This window comes from Centrocercus urophasianus, unplaced genomic scaffold, assembly GCF_019232065.1.
Source record: "Centrocercus urophasianus isolate 14NV4802_14NV808 unplaced genomic scaffold, USGS_Curo_1.0 seq_12, whole genome shotgun sequence".
In the NCBI taxonomy this organism is placed as follows: Eukaryota; Metazoa; Chordata; class Aves; order Galliformes; family Phasianidae; genus Centrocercus; species Centrocercus urophasianus.
Window position 1 is genome coordinate 9,490,334 of NW_024884364.1, and position 27,414 is coordinate 9,517,747.

The 27,414-nt window shown below is 36.7% G+C and overlaps 1 protein-coding gene across 12 annotated transcripts in view; it reads right to left on the reverse strand.

Annotated features, from left to right (window-relative positions):
- SENP7 (SUMO specific peptidase 7) overlaps nt 1-27,414 on the reverse strand; it is a 42,803-nt gene that overhangs the window by 14,452 nt on the left and 937 nt on the right. For 4 of the 12 annotated variants that reach the window (XM_042810137.1, XM_042810140.1, XM_042810138.1 and 1 more), the window contains exons 2-15: nt 27,268-27,314; nt 24,630-24,737; nt 22,636-22,730; nt 12,911-13,108; nt 11,381-11,623; nt 7,485-7,585; nt 6,583-6,752; nt 5,261-5,603; nt 4,512-4,696; nt 3,625-3,771; nt 2,357-2,390; nt 1,494-1,667; nt 853-1,115; nt 196-329 (exon numbers count right to left, since the gene is read on the reverse strand). In XM_042810137.1, the coding sequence (XP_042666071.1) occupies nt 196-329; nt 853-1,115; nt 1,494-1,667; nt 2,357-2,390; nt 3,625-3,771; nt 4,512-4,696; nt 5,261-5,603; nt 6,583-6,752; nt 7,485-7,585; nt 11,381-11,623; nt 12,911-13,108; nt 22,636-22,730; nt 24,630-24,737; nt 27,268-27,303 (2,231 nt within the window). In that variant the 5' untranslated portion in view covers nt 27,304-27,314. The remainder of the gene's footprint in view (nt 1-195; nt 330-852; nt 1,116-1,493; nt 1,668-2,356; nt 2,391-3,624; nt 3,772-4,511; nt 4,697-5,260; nt 5,604-6,582; nt 6,753-7,484; nt 7,586-11,380; nt 11,624-12,910; nt 13,109-22,635; nt 22,731-24,629; nt 24,738-27,267; nt 27,315-27,414) is intronic. The other 8 variants (XM_042810142.1, XM_042810145.1, XM_042810144.1 and 5 more) reach the window with 5 other exon arrangements.

The window sequence follows — 27,414 nt, forward strand, 5'->3', positions numbered from 1 at the left end:
ACCCTATCCTCCCACTGATACATCTATGATCTGGCCTAGCAGTTACAGTTTAGGTATTTCCTGATTTTTGAGGTTCTACTTCATCCTGTAACACAGTCATCTTGTCTGTTCACTTTTGAATAGCTACATTTATATCTAGTGATATTATATTCTATTACACAACACCAAAATTAACTTAAAATGAAAATTACATACTTCTTAACTGCTCCAGATTCTCCTACTTCTTTCCATTCTTCATTCAGTGCAGAGGATAGAGAGATAGAATAGCAACCACTGTTCTGCTTATTCGCAAGGGCATAACTGGGCCTGGCCACTTTTGGTTTTGGTTTCTACCAGAAAAAGGGAAATAAAAAGTATCACAAAACATTATTCAGCTTTTGAAGCTGCAGAGCAGCCCAAGAAATGTCAAGATGTCTCTGGAATGGGAAAGATACACAGCTTCTTCTCTACTGCAACCATTCACTTCTAGTTCAACTGATAAATGGCTCCGCTGCTTCTTACTTGACTAACTCCTAGCTTGCTGCTCTGGGGTCACCACAACTGCAGGGAATCCCTATGGTCTGAGCATATGCAGCCATAAGTCAATCAAAAGCTTGAGCATTTGTCACTTACTGACGAGGTCCCTCTACGTTATCCCTTCACACGTATCATCTAGTTTATCACAAATTGTCCCCTTTGTAAGAAATAAATAGCAAACAATTGTGTTGCGGGTTTTTTTGTTTGGTTTTTTTTTTTGGTTTTTTAAACTGGAGATATAGAAAATGTGTTTTCTGCACCGGTCTGATCCAACACTGAGTGGAATATGTGAACACCAACAACTGGTGATAAATCAAGCAACAGTTATTTGCTAACCTGAAATGTAGGCTCTTGAGCAAATGAGATACTCTCTTTTGTTGCACATTGCTTTAGCAGATCCTCACTGGAACTTATAAAAGAGCTGTCTTCAGGAGACAAGTCCTTAAACAAGAGTAAAGCTTGCTTCAAAGACAACAATTCAGGGAGATCTGGTGCCCTGTTTTTCTTGCTTATCTCTGTAATTAATTCAGAGAGCCTGACGACTTCTTGTTCTGTGAGTGGTTGGGACAGTTCAAGAAAAATAAATTCACTAGATTTGGCTGGAAAAAGGAAAGAATGGATATTATTAATGATACTGCTGTGTGACAAAAGTTCATCTACACACCCACAAAGGAGCATAAAAAAACAACAGAAGGAGAAGACTAAGTAATATCCTTCCTGGGTTCATCAGTTCATCAGAAGCCCAACTCCACAAGCCCACAGAAGCACAAGGCACAATGGCAGGCAAAAACCCCAACTGAAGACTTGGAAAAAGGGACATCCCCATCAAGGCTCTTTCCAGAGCTGTCCCAGGCGAGCTTCTAGTCCAGGTGTGAACCCCATGCAGATAAATTGATGGCAGAGCACCTTGTGGATAGAAGGGATTTGCTGCTTAGGTGCATTGTACTCATGTTGGGATTTAAGGCAAGAGTACTCACATGGTTCTCTGCTAATACGTTTTCCTAACTGGGTTTCAATCTTTTCTAAATAATCCACAGACAACCAAATGAAAATTATTGTTGTTGAAGAACAGCCACCATCATTTTTCCACAAGCCAAACCTTCTCACATCCAACGTATCCACAGTCAGCTTAACATTCTTATTAAGTGCCACTGTAAAAAACAGGATTTAAAGTAACTAACTATTCATGGCTGTAGAAGAGAAAACAACACGTCATAGTATGGATAATTAGAGTTACTACATACTAAAATAAATACACAATCGAATTTATTAAAACTGCAATTGTATATTTAAATCCTGGTACAAGGGAAACCATTTAAATTACATAAAACAAAGTTATCAAACCAAAAATACCACAAATTTCCTATTTTCTTTCAGTCAATCCAACCCAGAACTGCTCAGAAAACTTTTCCTGTGAGATACAGTAAACCATGCATCATCTTGGGAAAACAGAATGAATGCAAATCTACAGTTACGTTCCTCTTTGCTTTAGTCAACTCACACATTTTTAATAAACCTAAGGGTCTAAAATCCCTGGTTTGAAAGGATTCATTTGAAATACATGAAATAGTTACATTTAATACAGTCCAACACTTTGTATAGGCAGGAATGCACAAAAAAGGCCACTGAAACTAGTTCACCTTAAAAGCACAGACAGTAGCTGTTATCAATGCTTACACTACAGATATCCCTACCTCCATTTACTGAAAAATGTTTATTTCAAAAGTGATTCAGTGTCTTTGTGAACAATTATGCATTTTATCAACAAAATTATAGGCTGAGTATCATGTAATACTCTAAAGATTAAATTTAAAGGAAAGGCTAAATAAGTTTGCCTTACCTTGAAATGGTATTGTAATACACTTGGTGATAAACTGAAATGAGATTGAAAAACAACGTAAAAAGTGAATTCATTTATAAGTTGAATGTTTTATTACCTCCACATCCTCCCTTATTTATAATCAAATAAACTTAAAATAATATGCCTAATTCAAGATTTGCCTTTTTCACATAAAACAAAATTCCTAAATGCATATTACAAATTTAAACAGTTACAATCACATTCTTTAAAAAAAAAAACAAAAACAAAACACTTAAAATAAATTTAAGGAGATATCCTTTGATAAAGACTGTCAGCTGCACTAGTTGAACAAAGGACACTCTGTAAACTGCCCACACTGGGATGTGATCTTGATATTTGCACTAATCTTTGAATTAAATGCCTTTAAAGTTTCTATGTAAATTGTCACTATGTTAGAAAAACTTGGCTAAAAAAAGAATGTTTTTAGCATCACTTTTACTGAAGGGTGTAGTATGTGCTGAGAGAAGAGGTTTCTCTTCCCTTACTACAGTATACACAAAGAATAAACTTGTTTGTCCCCCAAGGATAACTTTCCACCTAGAAGTGTTCTATTCCAACTCATCTCTGGAATTATTTTGTCATTATTTTGAACTGCTGCACAAAACTGCTGTTTTATTATTATTGCAAACTACAGTATTTCAAAATGTTTTACTGTAAACAAAAAAGACATTTGTATTCCAACATTTCTTCTTTTCTATACATACAATGAGCCTGTTCAAAAACCTTTATAAGTTCCCACAGTTGGTACTACAATTAAAGTACACCTTCCCTTGTATTTCTACATTTTGTTGAGAAGCACATTACCTATGCAATTAATGCTTCTAGTATCATTTTACAGCTCTCTGAAGCTACAAACAATTTTCTGTTTAAATGGCAAGATTAATGCATATTATACATGTGAACTATATTTATCTTATTCTAGTGTCTGTATTATTTTCAAGAAAATTAATTTCATTTCTAATTGACGTCTACTCCACCACAGCCATTATTTGCTGTTACAATTCACAAAAAAACTGCCCCAAAATGATTTCTGTCCCACAGCATTTACCAGAATCTTTACCTCTGAAAACTAGAGCTACACAAAGTTTCATACTGACAACAATCCAAACATACAAATGTCTTTCAGCCAAAGCAATTTGATGCAATGATAATCAAAAAGTGCATCCACACTAAATTCCACTGACTTTATTTAAACCGAATTTTGTTTTTTAAATATTCTCAAATGTAACCATAATAGACAAACTTACCCTAACAGGACCTGTTGATGACCATTTAAAATTCCCAATGTACAGGCTTTCAAATTCAAAATCTAATCCTGGCTTCACCTCTTCACTATGTATTGTTTCAGAAGGCAAGTTGGAAGGACATTTATCTTCATCTGACTTTGTTAAAAGCTGAGGGGAAAAAAAATGGAGGGGGGTATATGAGCTTTTTTAAATGAATTCTTTCCATTCTGTAGTCTTACATATCCTCTCTTTATGTTTTTAAGAACCTATTCACAAACTGCATATTAGAAACAGTACATGTTATCACAGTCATTACCAACTATCTCCTCAAGGGCTGAATAGTATCTTACTCTGATCTCCAAATGCCAAGACACAACCCAGACTCTTTGCCATCTGTACCCAAGCAAAAACTCAAACAATGGAGCAACAGAAAATACTCCCCTTTTGATATCAAAGGTATAGATCCAATTCAATGCTTATTATAGTAACAATGCATTAGTGAGACAACGCAATAATGACTCTCCTGGCTTGTTTTGGGATTACAAATATATGCCAAATTCAGGTCTAACAAAGCAAAACAAGACTCATGAAGTCCAAAACGAGGCAACTGTTGTTGTTAGGTTTAGATTCAAATTTCACTGCTAGCCACATAGGAAATGGAACTTTAGCTCACCTCTTTCTGCTGTCCAGAGAGTTGCTTTAACTTTTCCACGCAGCAAAAGTTAGAACAGAGGATCAGAAAACAAGAGAAACTACTATGCAAAAAAGTACTACAGCTACTGTTTGGTTGTGACTAGTCATATCTGCTCTAATTATTTCACAGTTGTCCCACAGCATGCAAGAAAAAAATAAACAGCAAATAAATAAATACTCTGACATAACAATACATAGCTCAAAAACTGCACTACCTGTTCTGTGTGACTTTCCACATTATCTTCCAATAGCTTTTCAGAGAAATGGTCATCAGACTGTTTGTCTATTTCTTGAACATCAGTAATACGATCCTGCAGTTGTTCCATGCATTTTGGTTCAGAAAGTCCTTCTTCATCCTTTGGTTCAGAAGATCTGTCTTCATCATCACTGGAGAGGACAACTAAAGAGTAAAAAACATACATATACTACAGGATCCAGACTTGAGAATACTTCATTGCAGATTTCAGATGAGCAAAAAGCTCTTTCTCTTCCAATATATAATTCTGAACTATGTTATCCCAGCCAGCCAACGGCTGTGTGTATGAAGGTGTCTGTAAGAAGTTTTCTATCTTTACTATCACTTCGTACCTCTTCTTCAAAACTGCTTGACTCCCAAAAGAGAGAAGTGACAAAATACCTGCTTCAACAACAACAACAAAAATATTTTACTCAATTCAATTCAAATATTATTAAAAGTCCAAGATTGATTTTCTAAATGTTCAAAGTCAGCTGCAGAATACAGACTGGAATTTGAAAGTCCTGCTCTCCGCTCTGTTTATCAAGTACAAAATGCTCTGCATTCAGCGAGACTGAACTGGGCACTGTTCTCTGACCTGCATAATGCATCGTGAACAACACAATATGTGTCCTCAATCTTTGGCTGTATATATTTCAACTAGTCAGTCATGAATGAGTCCCTAAGCATGCCAATAATAAATCCCAGCAACACAGATACAGTACATACTTGGATCAGCTGAAACGAGTGGCCGATTACTCCCGCAGATTCTGTTCCTCAGCTTGTTTAGGTACTGTGATGTGTCCATCTTTATCTTCCTGATGGTACTAACTCGAGGTGAAACACTAGTGGCCAGCTGTTTTTCTGACAAATTACTGGAAGCAGACTCTGAGCCTGCCTCCTCTGAACAGCGGTGAACAGGTCTTAATTGCTTACTGGTAGGAGTGCCTTTACAGTTTCTCTCCAATGTCTGAGCAACGCAATCTTGCACCAAGTTAGATCTGCGATCTTGCTCATCCTCACAAGGAATTCTGCAGCCAGAAGAGCAAGTTGAACTTAATCTTTGCTCTTTCTAGAAAACAAGAATCAAAGGGTATTTATTTATTCCTTAATCTTTCTTACAATGGTTCAGATTAGTAATAATTGAGACTTTGCTACATTCTACATAAAATACATAATCATAGCTTAAGGAGACTGCCGTCAAAGTTGAAGACGTAATTTTTTTCCGCCCTGTATTTCTTACTACACAGGGGACACAACAAATCTTACTACAAATTGGGGAGACAACCTGTTCAAAGCCTTCTTAAAACCACTTCAAGCTGAACAAGAAACTATTTCCGATTTTCAGTTGCTCTCCCAGTATTCGACAATGAATGACCAAGCAACAGCAACATTTGTTACTTCGCAAATGTGTGGTTTGGTCAACTACCTACTTCTGTGAGCTTTTAATCAGAAAATCACAGATGTACCTTTATCATATTCAAAAGCTTAAATAGAAACTATAACATTTACTTGACTGATTCTGTCAGCCTTTCCTTCCTTTTTTTTTTTTTTTTTTTTTCCCCCTCCAAATCTTATTGACTGAAAAAAATAAAAACTGAAAAGAATAAAACTTTAGGGAAGGGTATGATAAACAGAGGAGGAGGAAGGAACGTGGCATCCACAAAATTTCATAACCCCAGGTATACTTTGCAAGTCTTGTACCAAAATTTCCTAATCAGTTCCATACCATCCATAAAAGAAACATAAGTACCTAGATTTCTTATTTCCAATTTTGTTTTCCTCCATGCTCCGGTCTGAAGGAAACGTCATCTTTCATCCTTTGTGACCTTTCTGCTACAACAAGCATATTCTGATATTGTGAACAGAAGAACCTACATTTACACTTCTCGATGCACCACTGAAGTCCTTTCCCTCCAAAATGTAACAATATTGGTTGGTACAACTCTCATATTTTGGATCTTGCTACTGCGGCTACAGAAGCACTTGTGTGCATTTAGCGTGGACACACATGCACACAAGCATAAACATTAAAATTAAACACAACTTACAGTCTGTAGAAGCAATTTTTCTGGAACGTGTTCTTTACAATCATCAGAAATATGGCCACTAAATCTTCTTTTCCTTTTCTCAGAATCCAAAGGGCTTGATCCCTTCCAACTAGGAGAGGTAGTGTTCATGTTTTTTCTCTTCTTATCTAGTTCATCAGAGCTCTTGTTTTCTGTGTCAGAAAATAAGTAATTTAAGGGTTATCCTCAAAAACTTCTGTATTTCTTCATATTTGTTGTTTTATATAAAATGCATGGAAGTAGACACCTTCCACAAGAGATAGTTCTTCTCTTTCACAATTGCGTGTGGTTGCCAGAATGTCCCCTAACATAATATGGTAAAGATTGTTACCACAAGAATTGATGAGGATGTAGCCAAATTTAGAATTCCCACATATAGATTAGCACTCTATATTCCACAGATTTTCTTCTCGTTTCTGTTGAATGCAACATTCTGCAATTCTTACTCGAGTCAGCAAATACTACTAAACAGTGTTCAAAAGACTGCATATTCCCCCTAGAGAATCAGCAGAGAACTCATTATTTTCAACAAGAAAAAAACAAATATTTAACAAATTCCAGTGGGAATTGCAATTTGAGAATTAATATATTCTATTCTTGAGTATAAAAGTTTTTTTTTTAATATATAAAATCATTATTTAATGGTGTACTTAGGCTTCTCTGTTTCCTTTTGTTCACAGATCTGATTCATCATTGCTTAATTCTTATTTAAAAACATTGTTACTTGATACATTTTAACATACTTGTAAAAACTTGGCTATGAGAAAACATACTTCATGCAAAAACCTATTTGTTTATTTCTCTGTTCTCCTCATAATACTAAAGACCCCCAACAAACTCCCAGCAATTCATATTTAAATGCTAGATTATTGCTCACTACAAACCTTTCTTCTCCAGCTTTCGTCTTCTAAAAGTCAAGACAACGTTACCTCTTTCTGGTTCCTTAGAAAGATTGCCATCTGATTTTGTCAAGCAATGCTCTGATCTGTGAAGAACATTAATGAAATTATGTTCTTAAAACTTAAAAACTTATCTTTAATTTAAGAAAACTTATCTTTAATTTTGGAAGAATACTGAATAAGAATCTCAGCAGAAACAAGTTAGTTGGACAACTTTTACCTCTCTGACAAGCACAGGGAGCTTGGCAAATGAGATGCAAACTAATGCAGATCCCATTATGAAAATATTAAGATATTCTGACATAACTAACGAAATGGATGCAAGGAATGAAAATCTGACATGCCTGATACCAGACACCGAAATATTATTTTGCAGCAAAGCATGACTGCCATGCCTTTGTCATGAATGCAGTAAGAATGAGGCTAAGTAGTATATTTTTTATTTAGATTTAGAACTGATAATAGAGTCCACTGGATAAGTTCCTGAAACGAGAAGAGACTTGAAATAGAAATTCCTACTCAAAAGAGCCTGAAACAGTAATGTTGAAAGGGAGTATGGGGAGGTCAAAGGATGTAAAAGAGAAAGAAACAGAAAAGAAAGAGACGGGATCTACAGTATGGAGAACTAGAAAACCTACAGCAGTTCATCTGAGTTTGTAATCTCCTTCTAAAAAGAAAAACATCCAAGAAAGTAATCAGTTGGTGTTTTTCGCTGTTGATTGTGTTTGTTTTTAATAAACTGGACAATTTACTCAGGGTGCAGTGGTAGCCTGAACATTATGACATCCCTACATTTGAGTCTGGACCTTGTAAATATGCCTTTATATTATACCTATAGTCACAGATTTAAAAAGTCTACATAGCCATACTTTGGTTTCTAGCATATGCACTATGATACTATATTTAATTATATGTTCACATGATATTTTCTTAGAGATACTTAATTACATTCAGCATACAAGACTTCTCTTCTGAAAATTTAATAGCAAACTAACCTTTGTGACCTCTCCTTTATTTGCGGTGAGTGTGGGAAGGTAAGAAAATAATTTAAGATTTCATATATAAAGCAGTTTAATGCTGCTCTGGAAAACTCGCTCAATTTCTCCTTTTGTCATTTCCTTTAGTACAAAATGATTTGGGGTTAATAATTTTATAATGTGCTGAACTTGGAATTTTGCAGTGCAATTTGCAAAGAGCTGATGATCGTAACAACTGAAATCCCAAACAGCTGAGTTCAGACAAGAACATCATGAAACACAGGAGAAAATACTCTTGACATCTTTAACTAGGCAGTCAAAATCATTTCTGAACAGGTGCCTAATCTTCAGTGCCATATGTGTAAACTGCATTACCACATCTCTTTGGGAATGCTGTAAAGATACATAAAGATGTCTGGATTGCTCTGATATTACAGTGCTGAACACTACATAATCATCATGAAGAAATCACTAATTCTTTTTTCATTCATGATGAACCACAAATGTGTCCATATGCACAAAAAGTAAATGCATAGAAGCAATATTATTCTCTCTGTATATTGAAGAAGACAAAGTCTTCCATGGGTGAGGCAGCTCTAGTTATGGAATAGCTGCCTTACTGCAGAAAACTTATTTTGGAACCAACATATCTCTCAATTTATATGTTTGTATAAACATATAAATATTATTTAATCTGACTGCTTTAAATGACGATACTTGAGTTGTTTTCAACATCTGTGAGAACTAAGTATGAAATAAATCTATCAACTACCCTAAGTTTCTTTATTTTTAACACCCACCTTAAATTCATTATACTGACCATGACTTAAACAAATGCATTTCACACTAACTGCAGTGAAAATGCAATGCAAAATCCACTAATTCTTTAACATCAAAAGGAAGAAAGGAAACGGGGAACTCGCATTAAATTCTAGCTGACAGAAAAAGGTTAACTTATTACCACCCTGTTTTGATAGCACACAGTTCTTTGACTTAATCTGTGATTTCCATAGTACAACAAAGGAACGATTTTCAGTAAGGATGAGCCCTTATTCTAGCTATTTTGATGGTACCAGAGAATGTCAATATGGCCACATATGTATATTCATAAGGGGGGAGCTTCTAATCTGCTCCGAGAGAAAAGGCCACTACAGAATCAGTAAGTGTATTCTAAACGCAGACATTAACTACGGAAAGGTGCCAAGGATTAAACTCTCTCCTTGTTGGAAATAATCATAAATTCTCCATTTCCCATGTGGTAGCTACTAAAACTTGCACTAATACCCTGAGGTCACAGGGAGGGTTGAGGGGAGCGAGAGGTGCAAAATCCTCCTAACATTACTGCTTTCTAGTAACAAGTTTTTCACTTCACACATTAGTGGGACAGAAAATCCTTCAACACCAAATCTAAAGTAAGATGAGTAAATCACGTACTAAAAAAAAAAAAAAAACTGATTCAGACCCTTTTTAGTCAAAAAGATGTTAACTAAAAGTACAGATTTTATTAATCTATATAAATATATATCCAGTTCCATACTTATCTATAAAGTCTGAACTTTAATGGTATATCTCTAATGCATTTCTGTCATTGGGCATTATTCTCTTCACAGGGTTACATAGAGCAGAACAATTACCAGTTATTTCAGTCCTGAAGAGTTCAAAGCCATTTTTGTACTTATGATAAAACTGAACAGCCAGCCTACAATTATGAGCATGAAAAACGCACAAGATGCTTGCTTGGGTTTGGAAAATTGTATTTAAAAGTTTATGCTTTTCTCTCTCTGAATGCACTGACTCCTTTCGTCCAAAAGAATACCAGGAAGAAAAATAGAATTCTAAAAATTATAGATTTTAAATATTTTGTAAAGCAAAGCGACAACAACCGAGAATTCCAAACTCATCAACACTTAGTCTGTCCCAAGTTACAAAAAGATGTCCTAGCAACAAATGACATACTTCTAGAGTGACACTTAACCAACAGTTTAATGAAGTGCTCTAACTCTCTTATTTAAGTTGCAACTCTGTCAGATTAATTTAAATAGTAACTGAGATCCCAACAGTAAAAGAGAAAGCAATTCCTACTAATTACGGTTCTCTATCAAGTTCATCTATCAGAAGGAGGAGTAAGAATTAATTTTCTCAAGAATGCATAGGATTTCTTATAGCTAGAAATTGGTGATTATTCCTGCAGTCACCAGTCGTTCTTCTTTTCCCTTCTCATTCTATTTTTTTTCCCATAGATTTCTTGCTATTTATTTCTGTGAATACTTTGCTACTGAGCAAAGACCGTAAAGGAAGAGACGGTCATAAAAGGCAGGAGCTTACTCCAAGTTCAAATGTCATCCTGGACTGGAACAAACACTGCGTAATTCAACTATCTGCTAGTATAGCACTTCAACTTTCCTATGATAGTAAACGTAAACGTCAGAAAGAAAAAAAAGCACAAGCTAAGCAACGAGATACACACACAGTCCTTAAACTATGCCAGTCTGTTGATGGGACTGCGACCCCTGGTGGATTAATGAGAAAAGAAATGAACAAAGAGAAATTTGCCAAAACTTGGCAAAGTTAATTGAAACTGTGGAAGAACATATTAAGAGCAGCAGCAAAGCAAGAGTGAAATATGTTTGAATTAGATGGCAACCCTCACAAATCAGAAACACTGATCTATCAAAAATGAAAATTCTTTCCACAAGAGAAAACTAGCCCATTAATATCTGGTACAGCACAAATAAGAATAAACGCAAAGTTAAAATGGTTTGTCAGAGATGTTAGTTTTCATTCAAGAACACTGAAATGCTTCAAGGCAGGAATATCATAAAAACAGTTTCAGGGCAGTTCTTCTCCATTGTGAAGCTGTATCATTTCAGGAGGACTGAAAAAAATCAGTATGGAGTAACATACCTTTCAGACAGAAAAGAACTTTCATGAGGAGAACTTAATATTTGACATGTTTGTGCGCTGGCAACAGATGATGAAGCTAGTTGACCCAATTGTAATTTCTCAGCATCAGATAAATTAGAATCAATTAATATGTGACTGTCCACGTATTTCCTTCCAATTCTCGTCCTCAGGACATTCGTCAAGATAACTTGAGGTTGCCTGCCATATATACATAACAGTAAATCACAAATACCACACTGAGATCTAGAGAAAGAAGTTTCATGTTAAATTAATGCATTTTAGAAGGTGGACGATCCCCAAAATCAGCAAACATCATTACTCTTTTCTCAATCTTATGTCAGTTAGAGGCATAAAACAAAATCCCATTATGGAACTTAAAATCCAGAGTAAGCAGATAAACAAAAAAATATACAAGTAAGAATCCAAACAGAAAAAGGCCAGTGAGATCATTTCAACTTAACCAGATACAACTCACACTACATTGCTCCTAATACATCAGTATTAGTAAACTACTAATAAAGTAAAATATAATAAAAGTTTAATAATTCATGTCTATCTCTAAGTAGCTTTCAAGCAATAGCTGTATATATTTCTCTCAATTCTGGAGCAAGCAATCTTGATTTTCCTGTGAACAAGAAGCCTCCAGTAAAACAGACTGAACTTTCCCAAGCAATCATTCAGTAGGTTAAAAGTAGCACATACACAAGAAGTTAGCATTAGAGTTTGTTTCCTTCCTCAACTTCCAGGTGACACTGTACAATACAGCAAAAGCAAGGCTCAGAAAAAAAAAATCTTCTAAGTGTTAAAGAGACAATCACAAAAATAAGATCTCTTCCTTTACTGAGATGTAAACCTAATTTTAATCAGAGGCTATATTAAGGACAAGCTGTTGCAGTGGCCTACAGGTGATATGCAACAATTTATTATTATAAATATGATATAATGGAAGTCTGATGCAAAAGAATATCACAATCTGGATGCAAACTCCAATAAAGGAAGTCCCTAAACTGTGCATTATCCGAAGCTCAGAGAGAAACGTCAGTGAAAAAGACATTAACTTTAGCCATGTTTCCTGGACAACTGCAACTGACCACTGCCTAAGGAAAAGAGATACTAGACTTAATATGCCTCTCTTCTGATCTTTCTGCCTGTTCTCATATTTTCATAACTAGTCTGAAACAGTGACAATACATTCCCAACCTTGCCGGATAAAGAAGATAATTAAATGGAAATGTGTTCTTTTCCCAATAAGTTAAAAAAAAAACCTATTTTTTGAGAGTCTAATGACTGAAACAGAATGATCTTGCCAGTACAGGATCACCAACAAGCCAACTGATCAGAAATCTCATTACAGTGCCCCTGGCACCATCTCTCTCATAGATTATCAAAAGGAAGTAGATGCAATGGAATTCAATGAATGTGAATAAAAATGAACAAGACAGCTGTGATACAACATAGAATACTTTCTCATGAAAAACAACTGCAAGGAAAATGATTTTGCTTAGTGATATAAAGGCAAATACAACATACCTTTTAGACAGAAAAGGGCTGTGGAGAGCAGGGTTTAAAATTTGCCATATCTTTAGGCTGGCAACAGATGATGAGGGTGGTTGATTTGACTGCAGCTTGCCAGCATCAGAAAAATTAGCATCAGTTTTAGGTTGTGCTTGTGTGTATTTTCTTCCTATTTTCGTCCTCAGGACGTTCGTCAAGATAACTTTGGGTTGCCTGCCATGCATATAATAATAAATTAATAATAGGGTGTGGAGAGCTTGTTAAGTCACATGAATGCAACAAAGCTTTTCCATGAGTTTCCTGTCTCTGCATCATCTCTTATATCTTTAGTGGTATTGACACCATTTTCCCAGCAATTTACAAAGTAATTCTCTCTGCAGGAAAGGAATCATAACTGCAACTCTTATCAGCATATTCTTTCAGGGTTTCTTCTATTACCAATGACTGATTGATCCATATGTGATTCTGAAGTGGTAAACCTCCCATGCAGGGGCAAGGAAATTTCAGTGCGTATTTCTTATTGCAGAATGTCAGAAGTGGTGTCATAATGGCCTTATAAACTATTCTGAAAGTACACACTTGAGTATTTTCAGGGTACAACATTAACCACTCATATTGTGGCATCCTGTTTTAGAACCATAAATACTATTGCTTTCCATATCAAAATTCAGAATACAATATTGCTGTAAAATAAAATCAAATAAGATATAGTTGGCAGCTTTGAAGCTTCAACTGATGATGTTTCTTCAACTGTCACTATAGAAATAACATACAATTATGAACTACTGAGTTAATGAAAACTCTCTGTTAATGTTCTTTTAAACAAGAATTAAATGTGTATCAAGGCCAGCAACTTGAACAGTTTTCTTTAAGCTGACAAGTATTACATACCATGGATGATATATCAGCATTCATTCTAGATTGCTGACTACAATTTCAAGCAAGTGAGAATTGGATCTGTTTTATCAGGGCCATTTATAAGAGCACACATACAAGCTCAGGCTCATACGACTACCAACATAAGAACTCCCTTCTCTCTTGCAATTTCTTGCCTATTCTAAATTGTTCACCTTCTTTTACAGCTATAGAAAGTATTTTACTGTTCACACAGCTTTTACATGCTACAACAATATTTCTTCAGCAAAAGGCTGCTATTGTTCAGTGGGTTAACAACTGTTGTGTCAGTGATGAGCTGCACTCTCACGAATAGAACAGCTATATTGTGCCAGGTGGTAAATAGATCAACTGGCAAGAAAATTACAGAAGAACAGGTATGTTTGAATGTTTTATATATATGGAATATATACTGATATATACTACACTGATAAAATGTGAACAGGGAAGTGTTTCACAAAATCCTTCTGTTTCACTCTTGCATTAGTCGCTGCATGTTGAGATTTCTTTTCCCTTGTTATTTGCCATGTGAACACACAACCTCTCAGCAAACAAAAAGGTCAATAAGCTTCCTATACACAACCTGAAAAACCTGCATGTAAACTACGACTGCTGATCAATTTTAGCCAGATCTCTGCATCACTGAATGCCATAATGCAAGTGCACAATGAGCTGCTGTCATCAAGAGCTCTTCCAATGGACCTCCTGAACTAATAGTACAATGTTTTTACAATCACACACTCCATCAGTAAGAGTATTTTGAGCATACAGAAACCACAGTGTTTATTTAACTGTGAATTACATAGATGTACTACTGTACTAGAATGTTAGTAATAGAAATTTTAAAATGAAATAAACAACTTTTTTAAAAATTTATTAATGGTACAAACAATACTACCCCCTGCATGCCAATGGATTGCAGTGTGGAGCATGAAAACCACTTTGGAGACAACTGCCCTACACAACAGACACAGAACTTAAATAGTTCCAATTCAAAGCTAAGTAATTTTAGCTCAAATGAAGGCAGCTTCTTCCACTCTCTAGGATTCCCTTGGAACTTTCCCAGAGGAAAACTAAATGGCCAAAAAGTATTGTGGCTTTGACTGAGATACAATTAATTTTATTCAGCAGCTCTTATGATGCTGCGTTTCAGATTTTTGATTAAAAACTGTTGGTAACGCACCAATATTTTACTTGTTGTTTAACTTGCTCAAATAATACTAATGACTCAACCTGAAGAATTTAAAAAAAGGAAAAGTTAAAGCACTCAGATACTAAGAATCTGAACAAAGAAGTGTTTCGTTTTGTACAGGATGACTCCTAACTGCTGTAGGAAAAACAATCCAGGGTTTCTGAAGCAAGAGATAAGCTCTTTGATGGCAAAGAGAAGTCATATGTGCGTAATCTTTGGACTCATCAAAAGACTGATCCAAACCACAGGAGTGCTCCTGAATATTTTAGGCAGTCATGAAAAATCAAGTAGGCATCTGCTATTTTACATACACTTGCACATACTGTGTAATAAGACAAAGAATTGTTCTTTTTAAGAACCCTCTGCAGAGTCTGAGCACCTACTTCAAGTATTGTAAATCTAAAAAAGATTTCTTTTATACTCTGAGGCTCAAAATTTTCTTTACAGACATGTTTACCCTACTGACAAACTTGGAAAGTAAATATAGGTCTGAGCAACTTAAGGCAACCAAGATACATGGCTGGTCCCACTGTTCTGTTTCCAAGGAGCAAACAACATAACTGATATTCAGTTATCTTTGGAAGGGCGAAATGCTGCAGTTTCCCCAGACTACAGGAAGTTTAAGAACACCAGTGTTTAACAACATAGAACCCAACCGTAGCAGCCTAGCAAACCAAACCTGCAAAGTAGTCTTCAGCCTAGCAAACCAAACCTGCAAAGTAGTCTTCAGCATAGGAAGCAGAAGACACTTCCTATGGAAATCTACTCCAAATCAGAAGTTATAGCTTTTTTTCTGGGTGTCTCAGATGCTCAGAGCTGATATGTTAACCTTGGTATTCAGATCTATAGTCTTTTTTTTTTTTTTTTGTCCAACTGTAAGATATACTTGAAATAATAGATATATAAGGAAACGAGAAATACATATGTCTAAGAAATCTGAGAAAACAAGTCTGGTGTCCCAGAAGAGAATAAGCAATGGAAAACTAAGCCAGACAGTTCTTCTATTCCTCTAAGAGGACTTGAAACTACAAATAAAACCCTGAATTACCTAAACAGCATCTTTCCTTCAAATAAAACAAAGAAACAGTCAGCAAGGCCTCAGCAATCTGAACACCTGATTCTGAAATCATTTTTCCAATTTAAAAAAATAAAAAGCATTTTTTAATTATTACTGTAGAGCTCCATAAAACAACATAAGCGTTACTCTATGGAACATCCCTCTGTCCTCCTGGCTACAGTCATGATAACAGGGTATTTTCACAGACCTAAACTTTTTTCACATTGTAAAAATGACAGGATTTGCATTTGTGTCTGTTGATCACAACATACCCTAATGATTTTTTTCCTAAATTTATCCTGAGTCAGCAAGATGATTAGTCCATACATGAACACCAAATCTTCAGTTTAATCGTATGATCAGGACTTGTAAAGATAACTGAAAAGATTCCAGCTCTCAGGAACTTGGACATCTTGGAAACTAAGATCTGACATCACAGGTTGACTGTTTGCTCACAGTCCTATCAGATTAGATAGGCTCTTAACAATTTGGTTCAGTGACTGTTACTAGGTATTAGAGTCACTCATGGTCACCATTCCCTTCATTTAATGGGCCTTCACATTAAAAAAAACAAAAAAAAACTTTATAAAAAAGATAGTGTCAGGCTAAAGCATCACTTCTTATATAGCATCAGTTTCTGACTACAGGCAGGTTGTGACTTATCTTCAGAGCTGTACAGTGCTAAACATGTTCAATAGCTTTCCTTTCTAAAGGCGAAACAGCACCTGATCATATTTCTTGAAAAATCATGTCATTAAGATTGAACATAAAACAAACTGAAGAAAAATTAAGCCAGCACTTAAGCCAGCCTGCATCTCTGTATACAAAAATTAGCACAGATTCATAAATTATCTGCTAAGCTGTCCACAGCATAATGCAAGCAAACCATGCAAAAGAAACTGCAAAAGAAAAAGATGTGAAGCAGAAAAAAAGCAAGCAAAATATGCACCAAAGCCAAGTTCTGCTGGCAGATAGAGAAAGGAACATGTGCAACATAAGACTGGAGGCATCTTGTGAAGGAAAACCAAAGCAGCGTATTTTTTACTTCTAATGCAAACACCTATCCTAACCCCTCTTGTCTACTTCAACAGAAGAGAAAGGAATACATTAAAAGATAATGAAAAAGAAAAGGGCAATATGAAAAATGCTTCTAGTTGCTCCTCTTGAGTCGTAAATCATTTCACAGGCAAAGAAAAAGGCCCCATAACATTATTCTACCTTACTAAGCACAAGATCAAAAGCTATTACTTGTATCAACTGACAGAAAATGTCTGACCTCTACTGCGCTAGGCAATTGGGCTCCTAGGATCAGCTCCTATCTCAATGATTATGTATGTAATCAGTATATACCACTGGTTCTAGTTTGTCCAAATTTGTATTCGATCAAAATCAGACCTGGAAGTTACTGACTTCTTTTTTGAGTAAGTTAATGGCAATTGTCTAGACAATTATCTTCAATGTCTACATTCTTCTACTCGTAAGCCCAAATTTTGTACAAATAAATATTTTAACAGTGGCTTGCCACATGCCATGTGAAGGTTCCCCTTCAAGTCCTGTAATAGCCGAGTTTACAGAACAAAGCCATTTGACAACCTTGCTGTGTATTCATCCATCTGAGCTTCTGCAGTATGTACCCAGCCCACATGGTCCTTAGCCTTAAAGAGCCTCAAAGAATAAATCAAACATCAACCATTAATGGGAAATTCACTGCCACGTTCAACTACTACATTATTCAAAGAAAACTTCTGTGTGTTGTCCTTGTCCTCCTACTTCATGGCCTTGACATTTCATCACTTCTTTACAAGTCAATGTTTAAACAGCAAAAGTGCATGTTGCTTTGCTGGTCCTGAAAGTTACAACCACTTGGATGATTACATCAAGGCAAGGGGGAAACAGTATGTAAATGACTGTCTCAGGGTAGTACTTGATTTCAGTACAAAAAAGACGGGGATCTCTTGGAAAGAGTCCAGCAGAGGGCCACAAAGATGGTGAAGGGCCTGGAGCATCTCTCCTATGAAGAAAGGCTGAGCGAACTGGGTCTGTTTAGCCTTGAGAAAAGAAGGCTGAGAGGAGACCTGATCCAAGTCTAAAAATATCTAAGGTGTGGGGGGCAGAGTGGTGAGGCCAGATTGTTTTCAGTAGTGTGTGGAGACAGGACAAGGGGAAACGGCCGGAAACTGCAGCATAGGAAGTTCCACACAAATGCAGAAAACTTCTTTACAGTGAGGTGACAGAGCACTGGAACAGGCTGCCCAGGGAGGTGGTGGAGTCTCCTTCTCTGCAGATGTTCAAGACCTGCCTGGATGCCTACCTGTGCGACCTGCTGTAGGGAACCTGCTTTGGCAGGGGGGTTGGACTTGATGATCTCTGGAAGTCCTTCCCAACCAATTCTGTATCTGTATTGATTCAGCTGTGATTTATATTATAATTAATGTTTAAAACACCAAGTTGAAAGAATCACACCTTAGGAAAGTACTGCTCCTACCCTTCCCCTGTAGAAAACTTAACAGACCAGAACCAGAAACTAGAACTTCAAAACAGCATTCTATTTAGTCTTTTGTTGTTAGATTTTTTAATTTGTTTTTATTTTCCTCTTGGACAACATAAGAGTAATACAGCTGAGACAAATGGATGCCTCTAAGCTCCATTTCTAGGCAGTGATGGTTACCCTAAAAACCAGGTTATCCCCTCCCTGAAGAAAAAAAAAAAAAAAAAAAAAGTGGAATGCAACACATGAACAGACCAGCTACATAAGTATGATTACTACCTTTTTGCAAGACGCTAATATCAAGTGACAGTCCTAATCTGTTTTAACACAATTGCAGCAACATGTAAGAGACCAACAGAATATGAGGAGGACTAATGAACTAACCTCCCCCCCAACCCTGTTCAGGTATCATGAACAAATCACCTGAGAGTAACTTTTCACAAAGTCCTGAGCTGAGGTGTTCAAATGTAGGGAATTGTGGTTTACAACACGGCTTCCAACCCTCATGGCCCTTTCTCACAGTAGGAGGGATAGAAGCAACAAGCTACCAAATTTTGCAACTCAGAATTTTAGTTAGGCCATGAGCAAATGTGAGTTTGTGCTAATGCACTCAGCTAGTCCTTTCTGACTAAAATTAGAGAGTCACTAACAATGCCCAAGTAACACCTTAGAGGAAATAGAACTCCTTAAATAATATTAGCTCCCATCAATGAGGAAGATAATACTTTAAAAAAAAAAAAAAAAAAAAGGAGTTAAGGTTTTGTTATTAAGACTTATTTCCTACTCTTCAACATAAATGAGAGTCCTCATTAGGAAGAAGAGAGAAACTTTTGCATTAGGAAAATTCTTCACATGCTTGACCCTCACTATGAGGGGAGATCATGGAGCAGGTATCACACTGAGTGCAATCACACAGCCTGTGCTGGACAGCTAAGGTACCAGGCCTAACCAGCACAGATTCATGAAAGCCAAGTTCTGCTCGACCGATCTCATTTCCTTTTATGAACAGGTGACTTGTCCAGTGGATGAGGGAAAGGCTGCAGATGTAGTCTACCTAGACTTCAGTAAAGCCTTTAACACTGTCTCCCCCAGTCCAGAAACTGGCAGCTCATGGCTTAAACAAGAGTCCGGGTAAAAAAAAAAAAAAAAACACACACAGCTGGACAGTGGTGGTGAATGGAGTTAAATCCAGCTAGCAACTAGTCACAAGTGCTATTCTCTAAGGGACAGTATTGGAGCTGGTTCTGTTTAATATCTTCATTGATGATGTGGGTGAAGGGACTGAGTATACCCCCACCAAGTTTACATACTACACCAAGATGGAAGGAAGCACTGACCTGCCTGTAGGGAAGCCACACAGAAGGAACTGGAAAGACTGATGCCACTCATATGAGCTCCAACAAGACCAAGTGCCAGGTCCTACTCTTTGGTCACAGCATCCCCCCCATGCAACACTACAGGGTTGGGGCAGGAGAGTGGCTGGAAAGCTACACAGAAGGGAAGTATCAGAGGGCATGTACGGGAACTGTTAGGTCATGGTCTGAACCAATGATTGAGCACCTGGTGAAGGGGCATGGCCAGCCCTGGAAGCACAAATGCAAGTTAATTCACCTGTGCAACCTTAACCCTATTTAAGGGCTGGCAACCAAAAGGGAAGCATCTCTACTTGGAGACTGCCTTATCTGAGAGTTTCCAGTGAGCCCAGACCTTGGAAAAGGGTGAACTATTTCTTCTTTATTACTGGATTGTGACCACTACCTTTCTTGAATGATCTGAAGCCGGTTAAAAGCAACTGTACCTGCTGCCACATGTCTTTACAGGGTATCACTTGTCAGCCAGCTGAATGTGAGCCAGCAGCGTGACCACATGGCCAAGAAGGCTAAGAGCATTCCAGCTCATATCAGAAATGGTGTAGCCAGCAGAACCAGGAGGGTACACAGCACTGGTGAGGCTGCAGTTCAAGTACTGTGATCAGTTTTGGGCACCCCACTATAAAAAGACATTGAGGCCCTGGAGCACATCCAGAGAAGGGCAAAGTAGGTGAAGGATCTGGATCAAAACTCTTACAGGGAATGGCTAAGGAAAATGGGATTGCTTAGTCTGGAGGCGGCTCAGAGGAGACCTTACTACTCTCAACAACTACCTGAAACGAGGTTGTGGTAAGGCAGGGGCCAACCTCTTCTCCCACTGTATAATCAAAGAATATTAGGATGTTATAATCACAAAATAAACAAGAGAGTTAGGCAAAGCAGACTACGATAACAAAAGAGAATAAATAGAAAGCTTACCCCTATCCTGGGCTCACTCACAAAACACCAGCAGAAGCAATCTCCAGAAGAGATCCTTCCCCACTGGTAGCCAGCTCTTAAATAGGTCTAGGACAGGTGGAGCCAGGCTCCACCCCTTCCGGCAGCACAGGAGAATTGCCTTCACCTGTGCTCCTCTGGCTGACTCATGGCTCACCTCAGGTGATCAATCAGAGGTTCAGGCCATGACTCAGCAGTTCCCATACATCCCACATAACTAGGGATAGGGCCAGAAGCAATGTCCTCAATTCAGGTTGGATATTTGTAAGAGATCAATGAAAAACATTTTCTGAATTTGTGTAGTATGCTTGGTATGTCTCAAACACGTGCAAGACAAGGTCACTACCATGACAACAAATCAAAGCTGTGAAACACAATCCTCTGAAATAACAGGACAGTCCTGTTTGATAAAAAAAGAAAAAAAGCCTATTTTCCTGCAGGGAAGTTTTTACTACATATGTATGTATATATGTATAATGTCTGAGAGAAGCTCAGCTGGTTTTTTGTTTGTTTTATGGGATTTTTTTTGTTTGTTTTTGCTGTCTGCTTTTTGCCTGTTGGAGACTTCAACCCCTGAACAAGCACTCCCACTCATCCTTACTGATGTCTTACTGATGTCAAACATCGACCATTCATAGCAATCAAAACTCAGGAAACTGCAATTAATGTAGCTTTTAAGTTCTTGTACTTCAATGTGAGTCACTTCTGCTGAAGTTACAGTGAAGCATCCTGAGGTAACAAAATAAGTTAAACAGCTACCTCTCTGAATAAACAGGAAAAATAAATTCAAGATTTACATCAAACACAGCTTTTGCCTGCAACATTTGAAGCATTCTGAATGTAAAGACAGGGCCAACTGATGATGCTTCATAGGTCACTAAACCCTGAAATGAGTGTTTCAAGCATTCACGGTCACTAAGCATTCTCATAATCTGGAAACTTCATTTCTAGCAGCCTCTATTGACAATAAATCAGTTATGATCTAGTTAAGTTCTAGTCAGAAAACAAGTCAGAGAGTGGGCATTATTTGCTTATGCTTGCCTTATCTGTGGAATAATGGTTGCTTAATTACCATGAATACAATTAATTTTACCATGAAGTCAATATACTTCCTAGCTTACATATATAAGCCTATATAGGCAATGAAGTTTTAAACTGATGCTTCACAGAAGGTAGTTTTAAATAATCTCAAAGAAATCAACACATTTGTTTTTGGCAACAGAGCATTAAGCAGCAGCACATTCGGCAGTTCTTTATTCATTTAGGTGTCTTGAACACCTAAAAACAGAGGTGAGATTCCTCTAATTTTGGTTGGGATTTTTTTGTTGTTTTGTTTTTAATAGCAGCCTTTCCCTACTTATCATTATACCTGTTGGGTTTTTGTTTGTTTGTTTTAATAGTTGATGAAGTCTCCTTAATGAATATGGGCTGCAGAGCAGAGAATGACATTCCAAAGACAGTCTGGAAACCTTAACTAACTAAAATACCTAGGGCTAAAATGATAGTTTACAAAGAGTAATAAGCACCTTTCAAGATCCCATGAAATAATTTCTCTAGTCAACATTGCATTTTCATTCTGATTTTGCACCCTTGTATTTAAGCAGACAAAAAAACCCATGGTTGTTTCATAATTCAGCATCAATAAATCACTGAAACACGAGTGTCTGAAGATCTGTCAAAACCTTAAAAACCATTTCCCAAAAAACCATGACCCAATTAACTACAGACCAAAGCTACCCATATTCAATAAAGGTTATTAATTGCAGAACATACAAACAGAATAATTTTGAGATGACTTCATACCCAATTGATTCTTCATCATTAGAGCTGCATCTATCACAGTCCCTTTGCCTTCTTCCTTTTGTAGAAGTCTCTCTGTTGCTGGCACTTAATCGCCACTGAAATAAAACAAACAAAAGTGGAACACTCCAACACACTTCAGTGTCACACTGGACATTACATAAGAAAAATGGAACGAGGCCAGGCGTTGGAACAGTGCAATTGATCAGACGGAGCAGAGACACAAAGAATATGCACAATAATTTTGTAACATATGGGTTTGTTTACTATAAAGCATCTGTGTACTACTGGGCTTATCTTGCTTCATTTTTCATCCAAAATAATACGGTACAATTCAATTACTTTTGTATTTAAGCTATCACTGTTCCAAATGAATACTTAAATAGTAGGTCTGCTCCAGATAACAAGTTATGTTAGATATCTTCTTATTTAACTCCATGAATTTAATCAAACAATATTCCATTAAAAAAAAAATGCACAATTCTGAGAAACAACAGGAATCTGAAGGCTTCACGCTGGCATAGTATGGCAAAACTCACAAAAAAAGTAATTCCTTTTTCCCCCTCTCAGTAATCTTACCTTATAGAATGCAATTATATTTTTCCATTTAAATAAACAAAAGCCCCACCAAAACACACAGCTGTTTCTGCAATTCCAGAAATCTATCTCCTGTCACTACCTTCTACTCTCGCCTCACATTAAAACCAAACTGAGGCTTGAAAATGATGCCAGTCAGTCTGAAATCACATAAAGATATCTACAATGCTGTGTAAGCATGCTGTGAAAGGCCATCTGAAAGATTCATGTCCACACCGTAAGAATTATCTCTTTTGCAAGAAAGTATGAAGACCAGGCAGCATTTAAAAAGGCCTCAACTGCATGGAAAAGTCTGTTATACACAGACAGGTAAGAAAAACAAGAAATGGAAAGTAAGACAATATTCAAGAAGTAAGAAGTAATTCTTCAATACATCTAGTCCAATCATTGCTTTTACAGAGGCAGAGAGAAAGACAGAGTTATACACACATTACCCGGCTCAGCAAAAGAGGCTGCTGCTTGTGACTGAAGGTTACATTGCTTCCTGCTTCAAAGCAGGAATGCAACTGGATGTTCTACTTGGTTTATAAGTATAAAACATAATACAGCAAGTCTATATTGCAGAGCAATCACATGTCCAGGCCTACCACAAGAAATGGGTCACACTGTCAGCACTCTTGTAAGTCAAAAGAATCCCTAATTTCCCTCACTAGCCTTCTCTGTAGTGGAGCCTGTTTGACCAGTCCTACAGTTCTGAAAGCAACAAAACTGGCAATAAACTTAAAGCTGCACTAAAGCAGTAAAATACATTTCCAAGATTTGACATTTTAAAAATATTTAGCATACAAGTCTGTTGGAAATTCCCTACACAATTGCTTCTATACATGACTAAAATGATCAAGATGATCATTTATGCTAATGCAGTTTAAGAACACGTATAGTTTTATTTTTACTACTAAAATGAGTTATTCTATTATTATTATTCTATGAAGCCATGCTGTATTTCACCTATTCCAAAATAATGACCAAAATCCAATGTAAAAGTTACTTCCATAGCATTGTGAGAACAACCTGGATAAGCAACCTGAATATTACCTCCAAATCCAGGAATCAAAAAGCAATGAACTAAAGAAAAATTGCACATAAACACACTTGCCTTTAAACTCTTGAGTTAAAAGTTAACTTCAGGACCTGAGATTACTAAGGAAACCTGTTGAACTACATCTGAGAACCAACTCTGCTTTTTAATGATTTAGGTTGGTGATACAGTACAGATTTCCCTTTCTTTAGCTCTAATACTTGCAGACACGTTTCAGATCTACACGCTTGACCTTCCCAGGAAACATGGGTCAGGTACTGATCACATAGGTACAAGGCAGCACTTGGTACTTAAAAGAGCAGAACAAAAAAACCCACACAACTCTCCTATGCACTTTACACTGCAGAGAACTTCTCTTTACCTCTCTTAAAGGGTAGTCCCAATGCTGAGAGCCTGGGAGCCTTGCCAAAGGGGACTGAACTTGAACATCCTCTGACTTGTTGTTTGGTTTCTTCTTTGGTATACGAAACTGAAAATAGAGGATGTTACATGATAAAACTAAATTACCCACTGGTGCTAGGAGCTGACATACTGCCAGATACAAAGTTTTTATAATCATCAGGTAAAATAAAGTCACAAACAAAGCACTGACCTGTTACTTTAACTTAGAAGTATTCTCATTGATGTTTCATCATAAATCGCTGTCATTCTATCAGGAGCTGGTTTTAACAGATGAACACCAAGAAAAAAAACTAATCTTATTTCATTAATTTCACAACAACCTCAAACACGTGCCCAAAAGGTGAGACCAAAACCAATCCAATGTTACTCCATTTTCTTGGTTCCCTCTAACTTGCTAATGCTCTAATTTAATCTTCGCATCACAGCTTGAAGAGTGATCAAGAGAAAACAAGACAGCTGAATTACGTATGTTTGCTCTCAGAAAATAAAGAACATCATTTATCCTGTCATAGTACTAATGTTTTAATATGATTATTTAGCAATAGCATTCTCCAATGTCCTCAAAACACTATTACCTGTTGTCATTACCAACCATATCAAAATTAAGTATTGAAAATAAAGAATCATACAGTTGTTTGAGTTGGAGAGGAACTTTCAAGGTCATCTAGTCCAACAGCCCTGCAATGAACAGGGACATGTACAGCTAGATCAGGTTGCTTAGAGCCCTTCCATCCTGACCTTCAATGCCTCTAGGGATGGGGCATTCACTGCCTCTCTGGGCCATTAGTAATTCTCAGCAATTTGCCAATACAAGAAATAATAATAAGAGAGGTGAGTTACTCTGAAGTTGATTAAACACATTAAACAAACTCAACTAAACATAGAAATGAAAACCTAGACACTTCTCCTGGCACCTTGATGTGCAAAATTACAGGCTGCAAACAGGACTAGATTCAAACACATTAGATATGGAATGTAGTGCTAATCTTTCAGTTAATTAAATACATTAGCCCCTCCCCCCCAAAAAAAGCAAAAGCTACTCCATATGACAGCTACTGCAAAGTGCATTGTGAACTTTATTTGCAAGCTATCTGACATCCTACTTTGCAAGATGAAATTACAAGTCAGTATTCTAGAAAAGTGTGAGGCCAGCAACTTCGTTAACACAGAAGCTTCATTCATTAGCTCTGTATGCAGTCCTTCAGATCATAACTGAAGCATACTGCATTGCCAATGAGATAATTCTTCCATTTTTCCACTTAAATCATAATTACTCTTATCCTTCTCTATCCTTCTTTGAATTATTGTTTTAATTATCAGATCTGAATTTCTATACAGTACCTCAAGCTCCTTTTGATATTCAAACAGTAGTGCCAAATACAATATCACATCATAGAATCACAAGGTTGGAAAGGACCTACAAGATCATCTAATCACAAAGGTAATAATATAGACACACATAAGCAATGCTTTTAATAGAAGTATGTCCCATTTTTTATTAAGAAATTCTGCAATAAGAGGTATTTTGTTGTATGGAGAAATGGCTTATAAACTTTAATATGTCAGGATGTTTTTTTTCAAATCCATGCATTAATGGTGAGGTATCAATTTCTTTAAAAAAAAAAAAACAACACAGAATCCATCAGGAAGGAAAGCAGCAGGCTATAAGATTCCTGACAGCACAGAACTGTATAAAATTTGTGTTTTGCATAACAGAGCTTCAGACAACTTCTGTAATAACGTAACATTGAGAAAAAGATAAGGTCAGACACAGAACAGAAACAGATGACCCGACAGCGGGACAAAAAGCATAAGATATATTCATTAGCAAGATTTCCACCTCAGTGCACCACATCCTCAAAACGTTTGTACTCATTAAGATGTCAGTTAGGAATAGCTGCAATTAACATACAGGACAAACACAGAGTAAAGAGGTAACCAACAGAAGTCTGAATTTACATTAAGTGCAATGTATGCAAGCTGCTTCAGCTTTCCCTTAACAGAAAGCAAATGAATCAGCACATATATGCACTTTGTAGATTCCTCATCTACATCAGTAGCATTTATCTGCTACACCCACAGAAGCAGAAGTCAGAGAACACATATAAACAATGTGCTGGAAACATTTTATTTCTAGAACACCACACAGACCTTACCTGGATCAAACCAGCTGCTGTGCCTACAGTTTGTTTTCGCTTGTACTTCCATTGCTAGAAACTACAACTAACATGGATATTTTAAGAAAAAGGACACTAGCATATGGATTCTTACACACATCTCAGTAGATAACCAAAGATTAATCAGTTACACAGCTCATTCACCTGAGTATTATTATTATTATTTAAGAATTGCTTAAGTCTTAATATGGCCTCGAAAAGTATTCAGTTTATGTTAAACATTAACCCTACATTGTATTAACATGTTCAGCAGAATACATTGCAACTGACTGCTGCTAGCTTAAGCTAGTTCTCAAGAAAGCTGTTCCAACAACGTGAAAACAGGACCCCTGGAGAGTCACTGGTTACATAAGCACAGCCACAGCATCTCAGGACACCCACATCCTGAAAGCTACCTGTTACAAATTGTAAAAGACTTACACTGACATGACTTGAAGGTGATGGTCTTCTTTCCATGACTTTTTCCACTAGAAAAGAAAAACATACAATTATATTCATACACATACAAAAAATAAGCTTAGCAATTTACATTTCATTTATTTGGAAGTAATTAAGATTGCAGCAGTA